The 21,394-nt window shown below is 34.4% G+C and overlaps 1 protein-coding gene and 1 long non-coding RNA gene across 11 annotated transcripts; both read right to left on the bottom strand.

The window, feature by feature from the left end:
• Positions 1-3,228: 3,228 nt before the first annotated feature.
• Positions 3,229-6,875, bottom strand: LOC108198759 (uncharacterized). The gene is made up of 5 exons (XR_001802180.2): positions 6,743-6,875; positions 5,727-5,825; positions 4,574-5,132; positions 3,966-4,119; positions 3,229-3,759 (listed from the first exon to the last, which is right to left on the bottom strand). It is a non-coding gene; the product is annotated as an uncharacterized LOC108198759 (long non-coding RNA).
• Positions 6,876-7,834: 959 nt separating this feature from the next.
• Positions 7,835-20,118, bottom strand: LOC108198758 (uncharacterized). Of its 10 annotated transcripts, none has more exons than XM_064082630.1 (11): positions 19,972-20,118; positions 17,997-18,555; positions 17,389-17,542; positions 16,880-17,162; positions 15,739-15,900; positions 15,484-15,596; positions 15,016-15,157; positions 10,404-11,756; positions 9,807-9,960; positions 8,552-9,084; positions 7,835-8,429 (listed from the first exon to the last, which is right to left on the bottom strand). In XM_064082630.1, exons 4-8 carry the CDS (start codon positions 16,893-16,895, stop codon positions 11,686-11,688), a joined length of 504 nt encoding a protein of 167 aa, XP_063938700.1. In that variant the 5' UTR covers positions 16,896-17,162; positions 17,389-17,542; positions 17,997-18,555; positions 19,972-20,118; the 3' UTR covers positions 7,835-8,429; positions 8,552-9,084; positions 9,807-9,960; positions 10,404-11,685. The 10 variants fall into 10 exon arrangements, with proteins under 10 accessions (XP_063938700.1, XP_063938695.1, XP_063938694.1 ...); XM_064082625.1 differs by having other exon boundaries at positions 7,835-9,084; positions 10,404-10,726; positions 11,604-11,756; XM_064082624.1 differs by having other exon boundaries at positions 7,835-9,084; positions 10,404-10,721; positions 11,604-11,756.
• Positions 20,119-21,394: the final 1,276 nt, after the last annotated feature.

Below are 21,394 nucleotides of genomic sequence, written 5' to 3'. Positions count from 1 at the left end.
TTTTAAATCTTAAGATTCATTTATTTGATGGATAATAGACCATAAAATATTCTGCTAATATATTGTTATACTTAAATTTTAAGTACTGCTAACATTTTTGTTCAAAAAAAAAAAAAAGTACTGCTAACATTTTTTGATCCATCATATTTATTTATGTATATAGTATATAGGTGTCTATCAAAGTTTAAAATCATAATCGGATCCAGTCCATTTGGATGTATATAGTATATAGTAATGTCAACAAATGCAACCACATTTTGCAAGTTTTGTGGGCTTTACCCTACAAATGAAGCCCACCCTATACTGCAACTTGGCCCATGCGCCTTCTATTTAGCTCCAAACAAATTTTGTTGTGTTCTGTACTTTTCTTATTACAGCAGGCCCACGTAAAAACGCCCTATGATTTCTCAGATCTGCAAGGAAATTAGATTGATTTTCGGATTTTTTTTATAAAGTATAATTTTTAGAGAAATGCGTTCAGAATTTCTTCCTTTTATTATGTGTTTGTTTGACTTTAGAAAAATATTATCCGGAAAACAAATGCTGTAAAATAAAAAATATTTGTTAGAAAAATATTTTCCAGTATTTAAGATCTCGTAATTTCTATTAGCATTTTAGAGTTTAGACTTTAGTATGTCTGAATCCAAATAGATTATTAAAACATCAATACTGTCCTGTACTCGCCTAGTTTTTAAGTAATTTACGTTTTAATTTTTGATAATTTTTTAAGAGTATTGATACATACTAAAAATTATTGTTTTTAAACTTCGCTTATTTATAAGAATATTAAATTTATATTCTAACTTAAAAAAATATAAATATAACTATATCTAAAAACATGTGTACGTCTATTATTTTTATATTTCTTAAAATATATAATAATATTAATAATGATGCAGTACAGCCGCAATTTTCAAGAGCCATATGATTTGTTAATGATCATCCCAAAAGGTCTGACCATTTAAAGGAAAAGACAAAGCAATCGGATGAACAAATGATTTGATTCTCAGCTTTCATTTTCACAGTGAGAAAATCTAACTGCAAATTGTCATACATATTGCAAACATGTCACTGTTGAAATATGTTCAGCACCTTGCTCAGTTGATTCCCGCCTACTTTTGTGGGCTTTCCCAACCATGTGGGCAAGGCAATGCCAAGGCAGTGCCACTCCTCTCTCCATAATTTTGCCGAAAAGATTGTAGAGTGGGTGTCAATCCAAGTATCATATCGTAAAAATAAAGATTTATGAATATAAACAGCCACCGAACAATATCATACTCATGTGAAGTTAATAAATATTGGTCGACCAACAAGTGGTATCAGAACTGATGGTTAAATATTGATTTTGGGATTACGAGCTTCTATTGTATGGTGAGAGTAGTAGCAGATGAACAATGACGGTACAAGGATTACAATATTGGTGGTTTTTGGATTAAGAAGAGATTGTAAAGTGAGTGTTAATCTAGGTCCCACATCCTAAAGATAAAAAAAGATTGATCTTCAGTATAAGCTTGTTGATGTGTGTGAGTATTTAGAGGTCCAGAGACTCTCTTCGTCTCTTCTAAATTCCATTCCATCAAATTTCACAAGATAAAAATAATTCCCACTGTTTCAGTTTACTGTTTACCCCTTGCATTGCTCCTTAAATCTTTGGATGGCATGTTTCTCGATTCTCCGGCCAAGATCAAGTGATAAAAAATGCATACATCTTGTAGTAAGGATTCTGATATCTTAATTTTGAGTATGATATTGGATTTGTAGTCGATAAATTGTGCATTTGCACCAAAACAGAAAACAGCAAATATAGGTTAAGTCTGTTACGCAACAGATTTTCATATGTCAGCCATTTTTGATTTCATTGCCCTCGCATTGATGTTCTTCTCTGTTAAAAATGTTCCCACCAGATAAGAGTTCAAACCTGTTAACCTCATCCTCCACCCCTTTGTCAATAGGAATATGCTAGGCACCCCAAAAATGTTCCCAATTTTTTTTCCCGAATCCAATTGGTGATGTATGATTGGTTACTCTCATACTAATAATAATGGGATCCACTGTATGCACATCAATCACCTAATTAAAATTAGTTACTTGTATGTCACGTCATTTGGGAAAAAGTTTTGAGAACAGATTTTGGGTACGTAGCATTATCCTTGTCAATAATAAGTTCACCTTTTTTCTCGTTCTCAATGTCCGTCTCAGCCAACTGCATCTCTGTATCGTTGTTAACCATAGTCATGGTGCCACACCTCTCACAATCTACTCTACAGAAAGGAGAGAAAACTCAAAAAGTTCTCACATGAAAGGAGAGAAAAAACTGCAACTAAAATAGGTTCATTTTTGTAATGAACTGAACTATGTCCCGGAGATAATTTTCCTTTTGATACAGTAATTATAGACCTCATACTACGTATCAAGTCAAGTTTATTTTTAGCGTTAATTGCTTTTAAATTACCGTCAAATTTCTTAATACACGAAGCTATTGTAGATTAAATTAAAATTTTGAACAACTTATGACATGGGAGACAGACAATTTGCACACAGTTCTTTGTTTATTTTCCTTCGCAAGTGACCATTTGTTCCTCTGATGACCTCAGTGGATGCAAGGGGAATTGCATATGACAGCTGTTTCTGGAGTAAAATGTGAAATCTGAGATGCACAAATCGTTTACGTGGACTATTTGCATATCATATGGGCGAATTGGGAATCCGAACAATCATCAAGGAGACGAAGAGTAATGACACAAATATAAAGTTTACCATCTATTTAGGTTTAGAGAAAAGAAAGCAGAGAATTTGAGACATTTACAGAACAATATGAAATTAGCAAGCATGAGTGCGAGTGCGAGTGTGGGGATACAGAAATTAGACAAATTGGAATATATGAGGATTTAGGTGCGGGGTTTGACAAACATACATTAAAAATATAAATTACACATGTATTTTAAGAGTTGCATTTATATTTAAACTAAATAATCTTAATTATCTTTAACATTTACTCCCTCCGTCCCCCTCATTTGTTTACTTTGAGGGACGGGGGTTCGACATACATTCTAATACTCTCATAAAATATAATTTGATAAATTATTTTGAACTTTTTTTTCTTCTGAATAAAAATATGATGTTTACAATTTTACACAAAAAAGAAAATATTCAAAAGTAAGTTATACAACTATGTTTTATATGCGCGTTAAAATGCGTATCGAGCAGTGCAAAAAAACCGTAAAAAAATGGGAAGGACAGAGGGAGTACATTATATTTATTTGATAAACAATTATTACATTATAAAGTAGTATAGTGAAAAAGAATGCAACTAATTACAAAATTAATTATCAACAAAAATCCTAAGAATCTGGAATCATCTAAGAGTCCCAGGAATTGAGTACACGGTGCCGTGCGGCGGGTGAATGAAGGATTCCTGCTCTCTCCAAGACACCGAACTACTGAAGTAACAATTTTGTGGAAGTGAAATATAAAACCTTTGACTTTTTGCATTGATTGCCAGATCTAGCAGGATTCAATTTCTTTGAATTTCTGAAAGGCCCGACCAGAGGATTGCTCTTCCTGATACGTCAGAGTCGGCATGAATAATACTTTTAAGCTTCACACGAGCTTAAACTGGCAGCCTTCCTTTCAAACATGCCCAGTCAGACTTCAGTGTCAGTAAGCCTGTATTCCTCCAAAGTTCAGTCCTAGTATGTTCCTAGCATATTGGTTGGTGATCTGTGTCACAAAAGCGATCATTGCTTGGCTTGTATACACCTAGTATATCAGGAAAAATATCGGTGAGCAAGCACATCAAAATTTAAAACAGAAGAAAAGTGCAGGAGGGAACCAGGGCTACCCTAGTGGCAGATTCTCATCCCTAATAGTGTTTGCTATGAGAATAAGGTAGGAATTGTTGACAGAAGCAATGTCATTGTTTCCATAATTGCGATAATATGTTGTTTCACAATAATTGCACCTACCTGATACAATGATTGCACACTACTGACATCAGTTGTATACACTTTCTTTCTTTGGGTTTGTTGTTCATTTTTGCTTTAATTTTGCTAGCATAGCCCTTGGTAGAGGTGAAAAATAAAACCCCAGCTGGCTGAGACGTACCGTTGCAACCTAAATCTGTCAAGAGAAAGCAGAAATATGTTATTATATAGTTAAAGACAGGGGATACCAGTTTAGTACATGGAACCAAGTCATATACATAGCGAAACATTTCTACATTCTTAAATAGCGTGTTTTTTGTTATATGTTATAGCTACTATCTCTGTGTATAATTACTCAAAACAGAAAAGCCCAGGGCACCATTGAAACCTTATAATCTGAAATCAAGCACCCACGAACATCTTTATTTAAGAATTAAAGAATGCACTCGAGCATAACAGAAATTCCTAAAATGTAAAACAGGACAATTAGCAAAAATAAATAAATTATGTATTGACTTGCAACTAATTAGCTGAACAAAAAAATCATATCTATAACTTATTGCTTTGATTTATAGTAACTGTATATACAGACTGTGATTATGTGTGCGCAAGATTATAAAAGAATAAGATTTTTAAGGAAGTGAACATACCCATTCACTCAGAATAGAGTAGGCAGCCCTTAGCTGAAACGGGGCAGATGGGCGATTTGCAGATAAGGAAGAGTGAAGAACTGTGGACGGGGAGGCGTGTATAGATCGAGGGTTAGTCTCTCTACTTGGGAAATATATATACTCATAAAACAAGGGCACGTGGCACAGTCTGATTGGGTATCTTGGCTTTATTCGGATTGTGATTTCATTTATTCCAATCGCTAGCATTTGTCGTTTCAGGCTTTCATCTCAGCCGTCCAAGCTCAATCGCTAGCATTCGTCGTTTCAGGCTTTCATCTCAGCCGTCCAAGCTCATTTGCTACATAAGCTAAAAATTATGATCCCCGACCCAATGGGCCTAGTGTGGCCACACTGGACCAGTCTATCTTTAGCTCTTTGCGGCTTTTTCATTCCCGAGGAAATGCATATCTTAGCCAACACTGATCGACTCAATTTAACATCATTCAAAAATTACATGTTACTCAATTTTGCCAGCTTCAACAGCTATATACAATGGCGATTTTCCTTGTTCAATTACAGATGACAATCATTGTCCCACCTGTTGATCAATAACAGAACAAAAAACCATAAAACAAATATTGATAACCTTGGTAATAACAGTAACTATTAATCACTCACAAACCTAACACAACAGCAAACCCCAAGCCTACAATAATAGACTTTAACAAACAATCTAAAAAATATAATCCACAACATTGATAAGTTATTTTCCATGGGAATCGACATTCACTAAGAAAGTTTCCAACTCGATATTTTGTTCTATCACATCAATCAATATTAAGTAACACGAGACTCTCCACAAAAGGCGTAATGAAAAAGGGTGGTGCAAAGTCTTCCTCATAATATGGATAAGGAGTCCAACTATCCCATGAATGAACAAAATTCTTTGCCAAGTGGTTATCAAGACTATATGAAATCAAGTTATATGATCTTGCAAGAATTGGTTCACCATTGTTCCTTACACCCATGACTTCCACACGTATATCTTTATTTGGATGAATACTCATCTTCTTCTCCCAAGAAAACTCATTTATGGAATAGTATTTTATTACCCACATATCAAAATAATCATATTGATTGTCCCAAACAAAATAAGCAATAGATTGACCAAGTAGATGAATAAAAGGAATACCAGGAATATGTAAAATCCAGTTAGGGAATGAGATTTGACGAAGTTTGTCAGTCTTGGTATCGTAGCACAAAAGTATTTTATGCTTGTTTAAACGAACCCCTGCCCAAAATGCAGCACCATTAGTGAAAACAACGTCAAACCAGTTAATGTTACAAACAAAAACCTTATCTTGGCATATTTTCTTCCAAGAATTAGTGTTTAGACTATAAATACCAATGATGACTGAGTGGGGATCAGGTTCACCGCGTCCCAAATGCAAACAACGTTTGACAATATGTACCACAACATAATCACTAATTTCTGGCACAAACCCAAACGCTAAAGCGTTCCACTGAGTCTCTATATTTGAAAGGGGTAGCGATCCACAGCCATTAATGTTAATGGCTGTGGAGGAGTTAAGGAACACACAGGTTCTGGGCCGTTGGATGAATATCCAGCGGTCAGGATTATATTAAAAGCGCTGAACATGTTAAAGTTTTATTATTATCCTGACCGCTGGATATTCATTCAACGGCCCAGAAACTATAGGTTAATTAAACAGTCCCCGGCATATAACCCCGGCAATTATATGCCAGGGACCCGGACCCATTTGAAAGAGGAGAATCGGGAAGAGATTACACAATTATATCTCCTTAGTAGAATCACTAAACTTAAAAAGCATAGTCGACACACAGATTAAACCATACGATAATGCACGCCAGGCACACTCGTCAATCAAGCCCGGAGGATAATTTGGCCTGCAGTATTCTTCACATTGCACAATCATCTCGAAAAACAGGTATTTAGGATAATGTTGATTAGGAATCTTCTGATAATTTAACTCAAGTGTGATCAACATATCGGATCCTACGAGATGATAATTTAACTAACTTTCAGGCATAATTGTGTGCTTTTTAAGAACCGGTGAATGACTGTGAAACAAGGTTATCTGACTCGTCTTGTTTTTTGAAATCTGACAAGTAGTACGAGTCTTATTCGAAATTTGATTGCGGAGAGATTTTTGGAGCTTCACTTACCTTTTGAGGACTTTATCTTCCGGAGCTCAGCCTGGAAAAAGCCTGAAAGGCTCGCTTCTTCTCCGAGAACCCTAACTTTTGTGCAACCCTCGGCGTATTTTTGTGTAAGATTTGATTTCTAGTAGATGATATTTTTAGATTTTTAAAAAGTTATTTATCATTTATTTATATTTAAAATGAATAAAATAAAAAATAGTTGATAAAACTTTAAAAATCTAATAATATTATCAAAAATAGTAGATCTCATAACTTTTTATTGTGTTCGTTTGACTTCAGAATAATATTATTCGGAAAACAAATGCTGTAAAATAAAATATATTATCCTGTAAATAAATAAAGAAATTTCTACTGTTTGTTTTTGAGATCTCGTCATTTCTATTAGCATTTTAAAGTTTAGACTTCACATTATTTGAATCCGAAATAGATTATTACAACATTAATACTGTCCTGTACTCGCCCAATTTTTAAGTAATTTACGTTTTAATTTTTGATAATTTTTCTAAGAGTACCGACACATATTTAAAATTATTATTCTTAAACTTTGCTCATTTATAAGAATATTAAATTTATATTTTAACTTAAGAATACATAAATTTAAATATATCTAAAAATATGTGTACTTCTATTATTTTTTATATATTTTTTAAAATATATAATAATAATATTAATAATGATGCAGTACAGCCGCAATTTTCAAGAGCCATATGATTTGTTAATGATTATCCCAAAAGGTCTGACCATTTAAAGGCTTTCATTTTCACAGTGAGAAAATCTAACTGCAAATAGTCCTACATATTGCAAACATGTCACTGTTGAAATATGTTCAGCACCTTGCTCAGTTGATGCCCGCCTACTTTTGTCGGCTTTCCCAACCATGCGGGCAAGGCAGTGCCACTCCTCTCTCCATTTTTAGAAGGAGTGTCAACCCAAGTCTCGTATAGTAAAAATAAAGATTTTTCTCAATATAAGCCGTCATAAAACAATATCATACTAATATGGAGTTAATAAGCGTTGTTGACTAACAAGTGGTATCAGAACTGATGTACAAGAATCACAACATTGATGGTTTTGAATTAAGAGGAAATTTTAAAGTGAGTGTTAATCCTTAACAATTTATATCATAATTATTTATCAAAACAATTATTACATTACAAAGTAGTAAAGTGATAAAGTATTCAGCTAATCACAAAATAATTATTAACAAGAATCCCGGAGGACCTAAAAATTCCCAAAAATCAAGTAGGAACACCAGGCAGTTCCAAGACTTCAGGCCTCCGCATGCCATCACCTAGGCATGGGTTTTTTGACGATGTCAGTAAATCATTTTCATCATTTGGAGGAACACCAACAAGTTCCAAGCCTTCAGGCCTCCGCAAGCCATCACCCAGGCACGGGTTTTTTGATGAGGTCAGTAAATAATTTTATCAACTTGGTGTGAACCTGATTCCATGACTTTCTCAAACCTTAATAGTGTTATTATATTTCTGTGGTGTTCAGGAAAAGTTCATGGTGCGAAGCCCAATAGATTCTATCCAGTTCCGGTTAAGTTCACCAGATGCTTTGTCTGATCCTGGTGCAAATGCATTTATGACAAGAAATGTAGCTGGAAACAGAAAGAATTTTGGTTCTCCACTTGCTCAGTCTCTGCACTATACTGCAAGCACTGGGCCTCAACATCCCGTGCAATCTGAAGAGAAAAGAAAGAAGAGCATGGTGAAGAACAAAATAGGCAAGGAGGGGAATGGTCAAGAGGCTCAGAATGGCATTGTACTCGATCCTGTGAAGCTAGTGAAGGACCAGGAGGCTGACCTTGAACTGCTTCTTGAAAGTGATTACCAATTGCTTTGGGAAAGCAAAGAAAACTTTGAGGATCAAGCAAAAAACTTGAACATATATTTTGAGGTCATTGATCCCGCAGAGAATGCAACAGTTCTTGATGGCCAAAAGAGCAATGCTGGTGAGCACAATGAATCTTTGGCTGGAGTGCACTTCTCATCTGGCCAGCAGCAGAATTCACCCTCCCCTCGAGTTTAAGTTAACATTTCTTCACAGATTAAGCAAGCATTTCTTGCCCCCTTCCGTCAGTACTCTTAGAAAAATCGAGACTGGACCTACAACTTTGGGCTTACCCCTCCTAATGGCATGTTCCTAACTTCACCGGTGTTTTCCCTTTTCCAACCGTTTCTTCATGCCAATTAGCTCGTGAACCCCTACAAAATCTTTTCCGATCTGTAAGATCTTTGGGCTGATGAGGCAGCTCAGTAGAAAGTTCCTAGTATGTTCCTAGCATATTGGTTGGTGATCTGTGTCACAAAAGCGATCATTGCTTGGTTTGTGTAAACCTAGTATATCAGGAAAAATATCGGTGAGCAGGCATGCATCAAAATTTGAAACAGAAGAAAAGTGCAGAAGGGAACAATATGTAATTTTATCATTTCAGTAGACCATGGAGCAGTTTTTTACAAAACAGGGATTAGAGGCATCCAGATCAGTTTAATCACATCATAATACTTGTTTGTTACTACTGCTGTTGATATATTTCTCATCAAAAAATTGAGAGATATCTGAGTATTAAGTAGATAATTAATATTCACATTATCATATTGCCAAGCATGAAACTCATACCATAACCAATTAGGAATTGGTTAAAACATATGAAAAATATCACATTGCCAATCATGATACCAGACAAGCTCATACTATAACAAATTACGCATCGGTAAATCTACAAGAACATATGAAAACCTAACACCCGAACTGAATGCTAGGTTCATTTTATTAACATCATATAAAGACAAGTGGGCCGAGTACAGGATTGAGCAGAGTTGAAATTCGAAATTTAAGCATAACTGATTAATAATCTCTTCACAAATATATAGCTATTGTTTTAACTTCCACAGGAAAAAGGACTCGAGGCTACCCTATTGGCAGATTCTCATCCCTAATAGTGTTTGCTATGAGAATAAGGTAGCAGTTTCAGCAACGAATTTTATATTGTTGACTGAAGCAATGTCATTGTTTCCAAAATTGCAACAATATGCTGTTTCGCAATAATTGCACCTACCTGATACAATGATCACCCGCTACTGACCTCAATTGTATCCGCTTTCTTTCTTTCGGTTTGTAGTTCATTTTTGCTTTAATTTCGGTAGCATAGCCCTTGCTAGAGGTGAAAAATGAAACCCCAGCTGGCTGAGACATATCGTTGCAACCTAAATCTGTCCAAAGAAAGCAGAAATATGTTACGATATGGTTAAAGACAGGATAACAGTTTAGTACATGGAACAAAGTCTTATGCATAGCAAAACATTTCTATATTCTTAAATAGCGTGTTTTTCTTAATGTGTTACAGCTACTATGCTCTGTGAATTATTACTCAAAACAGCAAAACCCAAATCACTATTGACACCTTATAATCTGAAATCAAGCACCCACAAGCATCTTTATTTAAGAGTTAATTCCCTCAAGCATAACAGAAATTCCTTAGATGTAAAACAGGACAATTAGCAGAAAGAATAATTATGTATTGACTTGCAACTAATTAGCTGAACAAGATAAATCTTATCTATAACTTCTTGCTTTGATTAATAGTAACAGTATATACAGACTGTAATTATGTGTGCGCAAGATTAGAATAAGATTTTTAAGGAAGTGAATATACTCATTTACTCAGGATAGAGATGGCAACCCTTTGCTGAAAGCAGGGCGGATGGGTGATTTGCAGAGAAGGAAGAGTGAGAACTATAGACGGGGCGGCGTGTATAGATCGAGGGTTAGTCTCTCTACTTGGGAAATATATATACTCGTATTACAAGGGCACGTGGCACAGTCTGAATGGGTACCTTGGCTTCACTCGGATTGTGATTTCATTTATTCCAATCGCTAGCATTCGTTGTTTCAGGCTTTCATCTCAGCCGTCCAAGCTCATTCGCTACATCAGCTAAAAATTATGATCCCCGACCCAATGGGCCTAGTGTGGCTGCACTGGACCAGGGCCGACACTGATCAACTCACATTAACGTCATTCAAAAATAAAGGTTAACCAATACATGGATTGGGTCGAATCTAATATTAAATATGAAAAAACATACCTTATACATTATCTAGTCACTTTTCCGAAGGGTGAACATTCAAACAAAAATATATGAAAGAAATTTTAACAAGCAATTGATTACTCTAAAAGTAAACTGTTAGAACACACCAATTTCTCCCAATGTTCTTTTCTCATGTCTGTCAGGCCCATGATCTTTATCCGTAAAAAGCACTTGGCTCAATGGTGTTTCAAGACTTGAAATTCTAGACTTAAATTTCAGAGCACAAGGTGTGTTGCTTCTGTTTAACAATGTCTGTAAGGGAGTCGAACAACTTTGCTGTAAGGAGATATCCGTGGGTGAGACCTTCAGTTTCTTTGTCTGTGCTACATTATTTAGATTCAAAAAACGTGTTCCCTTTGACTAACACTGTCAATACAAAATCACTTGCAATTGACATCATGTTGAATACTTTTTAAAATATCCTGCAGTGTGGCATTGTCAGTAAAGGTTGTCCTAGTAAAAGCAGGAGTTTTTATCGGACTCCTAACAGTGCCAACAAATCGATAAGCTTAAGGGAAAAATATAAAAATGTTGCTTTATTTGATTACTTCTAAAAATATAATAAAAAAAATATTGGTTAACATTGATTAATAATTTAATATTAATAATTGAACAAATTCAACTTGTAAATTCTCTGAAGTATACAAACCAAGGCCCTCTCTGTTAACATTAACCTAACAACATTTTAAGGGGCACATTAACACTATACACATAGTGTTTTAGATTGAAGGTCAAAGAGCGGTAGTTGCATACGGCATAAGTCATACCTTCTTTCTTAAAGAACTTGATAGGCCCTTATCAGTACTTTGCACCAAGTTTGTAATATTGGCAAGTGGAGAACCACGGTCTCTAATCCCAACAGTGAGAACATCCAGCAGCTAATCCATAATTCTTACCATGAGTCCCATTTTTTGAAGAACCTAAAAGAAATTTAAGAATTCATTGTGAAATGGTTAATTATAAAACATTCCTAGAGACTATGATGTAATTATAATTAGGTCAAAAGGAAGACAAGTTCAAACCACATCAAGAAGATGTGTCACATGGATAAAAAAATAATCTGCTCAAAGAAAACCATAAGCAAGACAGATAAAGATCAAAATATAAAAATAAAATCAGGATAAACACATAATATACAACTTATGTTAGAAATATGAAATATTGCTGGAGTGTAAAGAAAACAAAATCACCAACACGCAGGGATGAAGAGTTATGACGGTCATGCGCATCAGCACGAACAGCTCCCGGGCCAAATTACGAAACGGAACAAAGAATACATTAATTAGGGTTATCAAACCCCGGTAACGTGTATAACTGTTACTCCTTCTGTTTTCAAAAAAATGATGCTTGACTATTTGTATCAGCTAATATTATTATTTTCAAATTTTCTTTATATGAATTAAAGTATAAGTTTTATATTTTTATTTTAAAAATAATTAGTTTAGATATATGATCAATGCTCTTAAAATTGTATCCCAAAAAGTTAAACGTCATTTATTTGAGAACAGAGGGTGTAGTACAAAGATTCCATATTATACAATATTAGATAAGATGGTCTAAAAATTTCTTCAGATAGATATAGTATATACATATTACATAGACAGAGCCTCAAATTAGAATAGACAGCAACGCAATTTGCAACAGTTAAAAAATAGAAGACAGGAGCACGTGAAGAACGCACGTGAGGAAAGCTTACAGGAAGTGGACGCGTGGTCTCAGTGGCAGTGTAACATAAAAATGGTCCTGGTGGAGGGCAAGAGATGTAAAACACCTTCAAATATGTTAGGACTTAGGAGGATATATCTATTTCTAGATTTCTAATACTTAAGTGTAATGATATGATAAAAGTTCGTGATACCCAAGGACATGCAGCACGAGGGTCAAGTAACATTTGACTTGTGCAAGTTTTACCAAGATTATATCTCAGTAATTATGCAGCATCAACACTTGGGTGTTAACCTGGGTATATCTGGCATATCATGATATGAGCTTTTAAAAAACATATGCCACATATGTCCATCAAGCAGACTCCAATTAGTTACAACAAAAAACTAAACAGTATTTGCAAAAGAAAAGAACGGAAGAATTATGGATTCTAAACAGCTCAATGACAGCATAATGGATGCTGTTGTTCCTGATGTTGACGACACTCATGAGTCATAAAATATCAATAATGTTGGAGTTATAGTACTGCATCCCGTACAGGGGAGGGATGTAGAGAAAACAAACTTGAGGGAAACAGAGTCACCGAAAATTTCTTTGAGGTTTTATATGTTCATTTGGACAAACTTAAAAAGGCCAATGTGTAACCCTATAAAAGTACGTACATTACTGGAAAAAGGGGGCCATATCGCATAGCAAGAAAAGGCGCAGGGCAAAAGAAATATAAAAAATCGCAGATCAATATTTTACTCATAATTACTGAAAATGCTCAGTGTATGATGCATAGATATGAGAACATGATCAATCAACTTTTCAGAACAAAAGAAAAGGTGATATTTGGTAAGCACGGGCTTTTGAAACTCTGAATGCGGTTTCGGCTTTCCTCGTGCTATATCTCCATTCTTCCCTCTTTTAATGTGAAATGTGAAATTACCTACTTTGTTGAGAGAGACATGTAGTAAGGACCACTTAACCACTTTCATAACGGGCATCCGTAAGGAAAAGTTGAAGGCAACAACTACCAAATCTACTATCCTACAAAAATTAAACTCCTAGACGTCCATATACTATACCCTATTTCTCAGAGATCTGGCAAGTTGTCAAAGAAGAAGGGTTTAGTTACTATATATATATTTCACTATTTCAAAAACAGCATATAAACTTATATTCCCAGATAAACATGTTACATAGTACTATTATTAAGGGAACAACCAGGGAAGGCAATCAGATTTCATAGGGACCAACAGAGACGAAGCCAGCAAATATACATAGAGGGGGCCAAATTTTTTTTCGTCCACACATTTAAATATTCAATGAGGTTGAAATTGACGAAGATGAGAATTAAAGATGTCCCAGATTTTTTGTACTTTAGAAGATTATGTTGATATGGACCAAGAAGTAGTGAAAATAATACCTGAAATCCTGAATAATAAAATGTGTATAAGGATTTAAGTGTGCCAAAATCAGCCGAGAGAATGAAAAGTTGAGTTGAAAATCTTGTAATACAAAAGTACTGAAGAGCTGATGGTTTTGTTTTGAATAGCAAGAGACTCTGTTTTACAAAAGCTGGCACGTCACATTTGTCACACTTACAACATCATTTTTGTTTTTTTAAATATGCTTAAACATATAATAATTGTATTTTTATATGGTCTTAATTTTAGATTTGATGTACTAAATTAATTATAGAAAAATTTAATAAGTTAAAAATTTTAGTTTAAAGGGGCCAATTTTTTTAGAAGATTCAAAAATATTTTACGGGGGCCAACTGTTATATTTATATAAATATAAAGAGTAAGATATATTTTTTTAAAATTTATAATATAAAACTAGTATAGTGACAACCCTATGGGGGGCCATGGCCCTCTCTGGCCCCGATGCACCGATGCAGCTTCGTCCCTGGGGACCAATGTTAGAATTTCTGTGGTCCCTAAAAAATGTTAAAACGAACTTAAAGTAAAAATGGCTAAGCAAAACTTTTCAAAAAAAAAGAGCTCAAAATCAATTGCAACATGAGATCAATATTTTTTTTTCAATAAAGCGAGGCCTTTCCGATTGTTCTTACAGCTCTACTAAATCGACCTATGCAAACACCTTGAAACCACATTTTTATTGTAAAAATGCATATATCTGACTTCTTATACAAATTAATACAATTTAACATTAGTACAATCGCAAGAAACAATAATAATATTGTGGTTGTCTAGTTTAGTAATTAAGTTATTACTCCCTCAGTCCCTCTAGGTTGTTAACATTTGGGAAAGAGGGTTTGACATGTTTTTTAAGGCTCCTAAATAGTATAATTTCATAAAATTTTTTAATGTTTTTTCTTTCGAAATAAAAATTTAATGTTCAAATTCTTATTCGCAAAAATAAAAAAATTATGGAGCTATATTTTATGTACGTCTTAAAATGTGTGTCAAGAAATGAAAAAACCGTTAAGAAATGGAAGAGACGGAGGGAGTATAAAATTATTTAGCTGAATTTTTCTTAGTGAAATATGATAAACCTACTTACATCCAGGAAGCAGTCGTAGCAGATTCAGTAGGAAGAGGTTCCTCAGAGTCCTCAGGTGCAGATTTAATATAGAACTCCCAAACAGTGGAAAAAGAACCAGCATCCAGAATCTGTCGTTTAGCATCTTTAGCAAGCTCAACACCTGCATCATAGAAATTGCCTTTCAGTTAATATTTTAAGTTGACTTCATTAAAAGCAATTTATGAACACAAATTTATACTGTGGCGACAATTTTGTCAAGTCTAAACTGAAGCATCCAGTGTCTTCAATTCTTATGACAGTTATTGAAGAAAATCCCTATTCAATCAATGCTTCTGTTTTTTTTAATTAGTTTTACACAAAAAGTGCTTTCCCTCAGAAAGTACCTATATTAAATTAGCTAATTTAAACAGGCTCTATATATAAAACTGAAATATCTTGTGCAAAATAAGGAGAAGAAAAGTAAACTCTTTGGGGCCACGCTCTTGCCTGACATGGGAGATTGACAATTTGCACAGTTCTTTTATATTTTCCTTCGTAAGTGGCCATTTGTTCCTCTGATGACCTCAGTGGATGCAAGTGGAATTGCATGTCAGCTGTTTCTGGAGTAAGATGTGAAATTGAAAGCAGAGAACCAATCCGACAAGTAGATTTATTTACAAAGATGTGAATCAGAGAGAGAAATGATTACAAAATAGGAAAGCAGCAAAGCAAAATATGAAACTTAAGGGAATATGAGTTTACGTAGAATGACATAAGTTCGGCTCCGCCCTGACATCTGAGATGCACTTGCTATTTCTCTCATTTTCTTTTTGTTCTTAGCACGAGAAGTTTCAATATCTTTGACAGATGAAGTCTGCCTTATTTGACAATGTTCCTTTACTGGAGTCAAAACATATTTGAACTCTGAAATACAAACCAAAACAAATCAGCCAGTCCGTAAGTTATTTTAACTGACAAAAAAAAAGGTAAATGTAGAAGCACAACATCTGTTCAATCAAGCTGAGACATGATTTTTTGTACACCACTAAAAAGAATATGACGATTAAAAGATAACTTCAAGAAACTCTGCTAATTTCACTCGGTAGTTCATCTCTGGTTTTTAAACAAAACCATACAGTCTAGTCATAATGTCTGGACTAAGGATATCAAATATCCTGGACATTTATGATATCAGGGTAAGGCGACATGCATCTGTGGTCTATATATGATTAAATCAGAAACCCCTTTCAAATTGAGCAAAAGTGCATAACATGTTATGTTAAGGCCTCAATCATCCATTAACGTAAATTTAATCTACAGTTGTAGGCCAATAAGACTATTTGCATATCATATGGGCGAATTGGGAATCGGAACAATTATCAAAGAGACAAAGAGTAATGACACAAATATAAAGTGATTCTTTACCATTTAGGCTAAGAGAAAAGTAAGCAGAAAACTAGAGACATTTACAGAACACAGTAAGCTAGGAAGCATGAGTGTGGGTGCCGGTGTGGGTAGGGGAATTCGGCAAATTCAAATATATAGGGATTCGGGTGCGGGGGATTCGACAAAATTAATATATTAAAAATATATATTATATATGTATTTTAAGAGTTGCATTTATATTTCAACCAAATAATCAAATAATTAAGTTCATTATCCTTAACAATTTACATTATAATTATTTGATAACACAATTATTACATTATAAAGTAGTAAAGTGATAAAGAATGCAACTAATTACAAAATTAATTATCAACAAAAATCCCTAAGAATCTGGAATCATCTAAGAGTCCCAGCAATTGAGTACACGGTGCCGTGCGGCGGGTGGACGAAGGATTCCTACTCTCTCCAAGAGACCGAACTACTGAAGTAACAATTTTGTGGAAGTGAAATATAAAACCTTTGACTTTTTGCATTGATTGCCAGATCTAGCAGGATTCAATTCCTTTGAATTTCTGAAAGGCCCGACCAGAGGATTGCTTTTCTTGTTGCATCAGAGTCGGCATGAATAATACTTTTAAGCTTCACACGAGCTTAAACTGGCAGCCTTCCTTTCAAACATACCCAGGTGGACTTCAGTGTCAGTAAGCCTGTATTCCTCCAAAGTTCAGTCCTAGTATGTTCCTAGCATATTGGTTGGTGATCTGTGTCACAAAAGCGATCATTGCTTGGTTTGCATACACCTAGTATATCAGGAAAAATATCAGTGAGCAAGCACATCAAAATTAAAAACAGAAGAAAAGTGCAGGAGGGAACCAGGGCTACCCTAGTGGCAGATTCTCATCCCTAATAGTGTTTGCTATGAGAATAAGGTAGGAGTTTCAGCAACGAATTTTATATTGTTGACAGAAGCAATGTCATTGTTTCCATTATTGCGATAATATGTTGTTTCACAATAATTGCACCTACCTGATACAATGATTGCACACTACTGACATCAGTTGTTTACACTTTCTTTCTTTGGGTTTGTTGTTCATTTTTGCTTTAATTTTGCTAGCAGACCCCTTGGTAGAGGTGAAAAATAAAACCCCAGCTGGTTGAGACGTATCGTTGCAACCTAAATCTGTCAAGAGAAAGCAGAAATATGTTATTATATGGTTAAAGACAGGGGATACCAGTTTAGTACATGGAACTAAGTCTTATACATAGCGAAACATTTCTACATTCTTAAACAGCGTGTTTTTTGTTATATGTTATAGCTACTATCTCTGTGTATAATTACACAAAACAGAAAAGCCCAGGGCACCATTGAAACCTTATAATCTGAAATCAAGCACCCATGAACATCTTTATTTAAGAGTTAAAGAATGCACTCGAGCATAACAGAAATTCCTCAAATGTAAAACAGGACAATTAGCAAAAATAAATAAATTATGTATTGACTTGAAACTAATTAGCTGAACAAAAAAATCATATCTATAACTTATTGCTTTGATTTATAGTAACTTTATATACAGACTGTAATTATGTGTGCGCAAGATTATAAAAGAATAAGATTTTTAAGGAAGTGAATATACTCATTCACTCAGAATTGAGTAGGCAGCCCTTAGCTGAAACTGGGCAGATGGGCGATTTGCAGAGAAGGAAGAGTGAAGAACTGTGGACGGGGAGGCGTGTATAAATCGAGGGTTAGTCTCTCTACTTGGGAAATATATATACTCATAAAACAAGGGCACATGGCACAGTCTGATTGGGTATCTTGGCTTCACTCGGATTGTGATTTCATTTATTCCAATCGCTAGCATTTGTCGTTTCAGGCTTTCATCTCAGCCGTCCAAGCTCAATCGCTAGCATTCGTCGCTTCAGGCTTTCATCTCAGCCGTCCAAGCTCATTTGCTACATAAGCTAAAAATTATGATCCCCGACCCAATGGGCCTAGTGTGGCCGCACTGGACCAGTCTATCTTTAGCTCTTTGCGGCTTTTTTATTCCCGAGGAAATGCATATCTTAGCCAACACTGATCGACTCAATTTAACATCATTCAAAAATTACATGTTACTCAATTTTGCCAGCTTCAACAGCTATATACAATGGCGATTTTCCTTATTCAATTACAGATGACAATCATTGTCCCACCTGTTGATCAATAACAGAACAAAAAACCATAAAACAAATATTGATAACCTTGGTAATAACAGTAACTATTAATCACTCACAAACCTAACACAACAGTAAACCCCAAGCCTACAATAATAGACTTTATCAAACAAACAAAAAACATAATCCACAACATTCATAAGTTATTTTCCATGGGAATGGACATTCACTAAGAAAGCTTCCAACTCGATATTTTGTTCTATCACATCAATCAATATTAAGTAACACGAGACTCTCCACAAAAGGCTTAATAAAAAAGAGTGGCGCAAAGTCTTCCTCACAATATGGACAAGGAGTCCAACTATCCCATTAACAATGAATTTTTTTGCCAAGTGGTTATCAAGAGTATATGAAATCAAGTTATATGATCTTGCAAGAATTGGTTCACCATTGTTCCTTACACCCATGACTTCCACACGAATATCTTTATTTGGATGAATACTCATCTTCTTCTCCCAAGAAAACTCATTTATGGAATAGTATTTCAATACCCACATATCAAAATAATCATATTGATTGTCCCAAACAAAGTAAGCAATAGATTGACCAAGTAGATGAATAAAAGGAATAACAGGAATATGTGAAACCCAGTTAGGGAATGAGATTTGACGAAGTTTGTCGGTCTTGGTATCGTAGCACAAAAATATTTTATGCTTGTTTAAACTAACCCAAAACCTAATAAGAATTAGTGTTTTGACTATAAATACCAATGATGACTGAGTGGGGATCAGGTTCACTGCGTCCCAAATGCAAACGAGGTTTGACAATATGAACCACAACATAATCACTAATTTCTGGCACAAACCCAAAAGCTAAAGCGTTCCACTGAGTCTCTATATTTGAAAGCTGAGAATCGGGAAGAGATTTGTATTTCTCAACAAGAGGATTCCACAGATATATCTCCTTAGTAGAATCACTAAACTTAAAAAGCATAGTCGACACACAGATTAAACCATACGATAATGCACGCCAGGCACACTCGTCAATCAAGCCCGGAGGATAATTTGACCTGCAGTATTCTTCACATTGCACATCATCATACCGTAACATTACCACATCCGTATAAGTATTCTCGAAAAACAGATATTTAAGATAATGTTGATTAGGAATCTTCTGATAATTTAACTCAAGTGTGATCAACGTATTCTCGAAAAACAGATATTTAAGATATATATTTTACAGGAAGTATTTTGAGTATTTCTGCTACTAATTCTTCAGGTAAGTCGTAAATACTGCACATATTTAACTGACTTTTAAGCATAATTGTGTGCTTTTTAAGAACGGGGAATGACTGTGAAACAAGGTTATCTGACTCGTCTTGTTTTCTGAAATCTTACAAGTAGTAGTAATCTTATTCGAAATTTAATTGCGGACGATTTTTGGAGCTTGACTTACCTTTGAGGACTTTATCTTCCGGAGCTGAGCCTGGAAAAAAGCCCGAAAGCCTCACCTTCTTCTTCGAAAACCCTAACTTTTGTGCAAGCTGTTGGGTCAATTTCCAGTTTTGACTCTCCCCATCCAGTTTGAGACCGAACGGTCTGTTTCGATATATATCAATGTACAATATGACATGATATATTTTTTTTCTTCCTTTTTATTTAACTTGTTGAGAAGCCGCGCGTTGCGGCGGTCTATAAAAATTATAATAATAATTCAATATTAATATTTGTAAAATAAAATAATGTTGTGGCTGTCTATAAAAAATATATTAATGTTTCAAAATTAATATTTGTACGACAAAATAAATTTATATTATAAAAATCTTGATGTAATACCAAAACTAATATATAAAATTGCAAAATTGGACTATAATTCATGGTAAAGAAATATAAATAAATTTATACACGTAATTAACAATTTAAAGTATAACGAATCTTAATTTATTTATTTTTTTAAAAGTAATCATGTTCTTACATTGTCACATTCCTCCAATTTTTTTGGATTGATTGTGCACAAAAACATCCAACTTAAATCTGTAAGATAACGGTCTATAACAACCCTTGCTTGTAACAACCTTTATTTTTTAATACTGTATAAACAACATTTACTTAAAAGTTGCTTGAACGGAGCAAACAGATAATGCATGAATAATTTTTTCATGTATACAAAGTAAATCATATAAAAATTAACAATAACAAACATGTCCGATGAACAAAACAAATATTATAAAAGAATAACAACAAATATACATCACTAATACTTAAGTTATTGATATCAACCATCAATATCATATCAAGACTATATTCTTTTCCCGTGTTTTGATTTATCGACTCCAATATTGCGGTTTATAACTACCTTTACTTGCAACAATCTTTATTTTTTTAATACTGTATAAACAGCCTTCACTCATCATTGCAGAAAAACGGCACTTCCGAATTAGAAATCGAGCAAAAGATCTATCATCATGGAGAGATATGGTTGTGGTATTGAGAGAGAGAAGAGTCAGTGTTTGGATGATCCAAAATCCTGCAATCTATAGGGGTATTTATAAGTGCAGAGAGACTTGGGTGCTACTCATTCCCATAATTAAATAATCTAAAACAAAATCAGATTAAAACTGTCAAGCTACTATATTCCATAAATAATTTGTCTTTCCCATAATTAAATAATTTGAAACAAAATCAGATTAAAACTTTTAAGCCAAGCCACTATATTCCATAAATAATTTGAAACAAAATTGGACTCTGAAACTTGCTTCTAATATACCCGAAACTAAAAAAGGTAGTTCTAATTTTTGATATTTTTCATCCAAAAATTTCAGAAAATTAGAAAAATAGAACGGAGCGATGTGAGAGGCGCCACCTACACGCCCCTCGCT

The sequence above is a fragment of the Daucus carota genome, chromosome 8 (assembly GCF_001625215.2).
Source record: "Daucus carota subsp. sativus chromosome 8, DH1 v3.0, whole genome shotgun sequence".
Taxonomy (NCBI): domain Eukaryota; kingdom Viridiplantae; phylum Streptophyta; class Magnoliopsida; order Apiales; family Apiaceae; genus Daucus; species Daucus carota.
This window is presented reverse-complemented; position numbering and strand designations above follow the sequence as displayed.